The sequence below is a fragment of the Dendrobium catenatum genome, unplaced genomic scaffold, assembly GCF_001605985.2.
Source record: "Dendrobium catenatum unplaced genomic scaffold, ASM160598v2 original_scaffold_86142, whole genome shotgun sequence".
NCBI classification, from domain to species: domain Eukaryota; kingdom Viridiplantae; phylum Streptophyta; class Magnoliopsida; order Asparagales; family Orchidaceae; genus Dendrobium; species Dendrobium catenatum.
The window spans coordinates 1-2,306 of NW_021404583.1; the positions used below are offsets into that span (position 1 = coordinate 1).

At 40.1% G+C, this 2,306-nt stretch overlaps 1 protein-coding gene across 1 annotated transcript; it reads right to left on the bottom strand.

The window, feature by feature from the left end:
• Positions 1–440: 440 nt before the first annotated feature.
• On the bottom strand, positions 441–1,354 carry LOC110107457 (short-chain dehydrogenase TIC 32, chloroplastic-like; the record flags this gene model as incomplete). The annotated part of the gene is made up of 4 exons (XM_020837728.2): positions 441–519; positions 677–830; positions 936–1,015; positions 1,123–1,354. Coding segments are annotated over 4 exons (545 nt in total), but the record flags the coding sequence as incomplete, so codon positions are not given.
• Between the last annotated feature and the right edge of the window lie 952 nt (positions 1,355–2,306).

Here is a 2,306-nt window from a genome sequence, read left to right on the forward strand (position 1 = left end):
CAACAAAAAAGAAATATGATTTTTTCCTGATTGGTTGTAATGATATTGGTTTTATTCTTTCTTATTTATGTTCTCTGCCATGTTTACTAGCCACTTTTAAGAGAGGGAATAACTAAGTAAGAATTAGTAGTATTTACGTTCCACATGCAAATTCAGAGAATTTCTTCACAACTCGGAGATAAAAATATGCTCCTAAGAATTTAGGATCTGTCATAACAAATGGGTATCTTATTTCTGTACTGAAGAGCAAGTCTGTTGTGAAGCAGATTTCTTCTATTAACAGAGAATTAACAGAATTGAAGACTTGCAAGCATTAAAAAAAAAAAGAGCGACTGATCAAACTGTAGCAAGCAAATACATTATAGATCTTTACTACCATTAAATCCATAGACTATCAATAAATTGCAGAAACAGTAGATAGCAATAAGAAGCAGAACTACCTTCAAGCGTCTAGACAACTCAAGTGCATGCAATATGTTAGCAAGTTTTGATTGTCCATAGGCCTTTCTGTCATTATATCTGATGATATCGAAAAGAAAGAGAGAGCGAAAACATTAATACACAAGTCATAATCATTTCATCCAGTGAAATTCATGACAAGAAAAATTGCTGAGATAATCACAGAATATCCAAAGATGGAAAATGGAAAATTAAGTTCAGTCCGGTATCATCATACCCAGCTTTGTTGTCGATCTGATCAAACAGTATTCCTCCTTCATAAGTATGAACGTGTGCAAAGGATGACAAATTCACAATTCTCCCTTCAATGCCAGTCTCCTTAGCCGTTCTCTTGATGTTCTCAAGAAGAAGGTTGGTCAAATAGAAATGACCTGATAATGCAACAGAATAATAATGATGAAAGAAAAGTGATCCATAAGCTTTGGAATGAAAGTTCATACAGAAATATTCTTCAAGAATCAAGTAAAATGGCAAACCAAGATGGTTGGTCGCAAATTGCATCTCGAAACCATCCACTGAAAGCTGGAAAGGACAGAACATGACACCAGCATTATTTCTGCAGGTTAAAAAAGCATAAATTAATATCAATATCAATGCAGGGTGTAAAAGCAAATAAATTTCCAAGGATATTAATGCATAATGATTATAATAGTGATAGCTTACATCAAAATATTAAGTGGCAGGCCAGTTGCCAAGAAATTATCTGCAAAGGCTCTTACAGACTTCAGTGAGCTCAAATCAAGTTTCATAATATCCACACGAGCAGCTGGATTGCACTTAATGATAATCTTCTTGGTATCATTGGCAGCTTCTACATTCCTGGCAGCAATGATGACGTGGGCTCGTCGAAGAGCAAAGACCCTCGCTGTCTCTGCGCCAATTCCACTTGCTCCTCCTGTGTTGCATTAACAACTCCATCAACACTAACAAGATTTTAAAGACCCGTGCGAGGTTATATCTATAGAAATATCAAAAAATTAACCACAGTTAAACTTTTTGGTTGAAAAATAGCTCAATCATGTTGAGATTGGTCCAGATTTATGTTAATATTTGCAATTATACTTTCTTTAAGTTCTTGTATAGCTTTATGTTGCCTATGGAGTCTATACATAGGTGCATTAGTTTGTAATAAGGTTTAAGCCAACAACAATAAAGATTTCATCATTTTAATTTGCTCTTTCCCTCTCTTCTCTCTCTCTCTCTTTCAGCCAAGAAGTTTCAAGAGATTAAGTAAACTTTATCTTCCTCCAAAGAACATCCAACAAGTGCTATCAGAGTTAGGTGCAGGTCGAAGAAGAATATTGTCCAAAGAAAGAGCGGAGACCGGTCGGAGTTGGGAGTGCAGCAATCGGGAAGATCACATCACGCCGGCCAGAGCACGTGTTTGCACTGGAGTTCGGGTCACACGGGCTAAGCACGGTAGGTGGGCCGCAGGTGTGAGTGGTTGGAGGCCTGATAGCACAGGATCAAACAACGTACACAAGGGCATAAGCGCAGGTGGAGGCGGCACAGGGCACAGGTTGGACAGAAGCGGGAGAAGGGTTCGATTGCATGGAAGGGGGATGGAGCGGCTGGATCAGAACGGAAGTGCGGCTTCGGGTTGGAGGTGCAGGTACATTCGCATAAGGTGGAGCGGACAGTTGGAGCTAGCCTAGCTCGTGCAGGCGGAGGTCGAGAAGGTGAACACCATGGAGCACGAGAAGATCACGAGAACGTTCGTGTGAACGAAGGAGAGGTTGCAGTCTTGCAGCTCAGGTGCAGTTCTTGCGGGCCTATGTTGCACCGATACACCTATTTGTGAAAGCGTGTTGTGTGAGACCTCGTTCCCTTACTGTTCCTCTCTGACT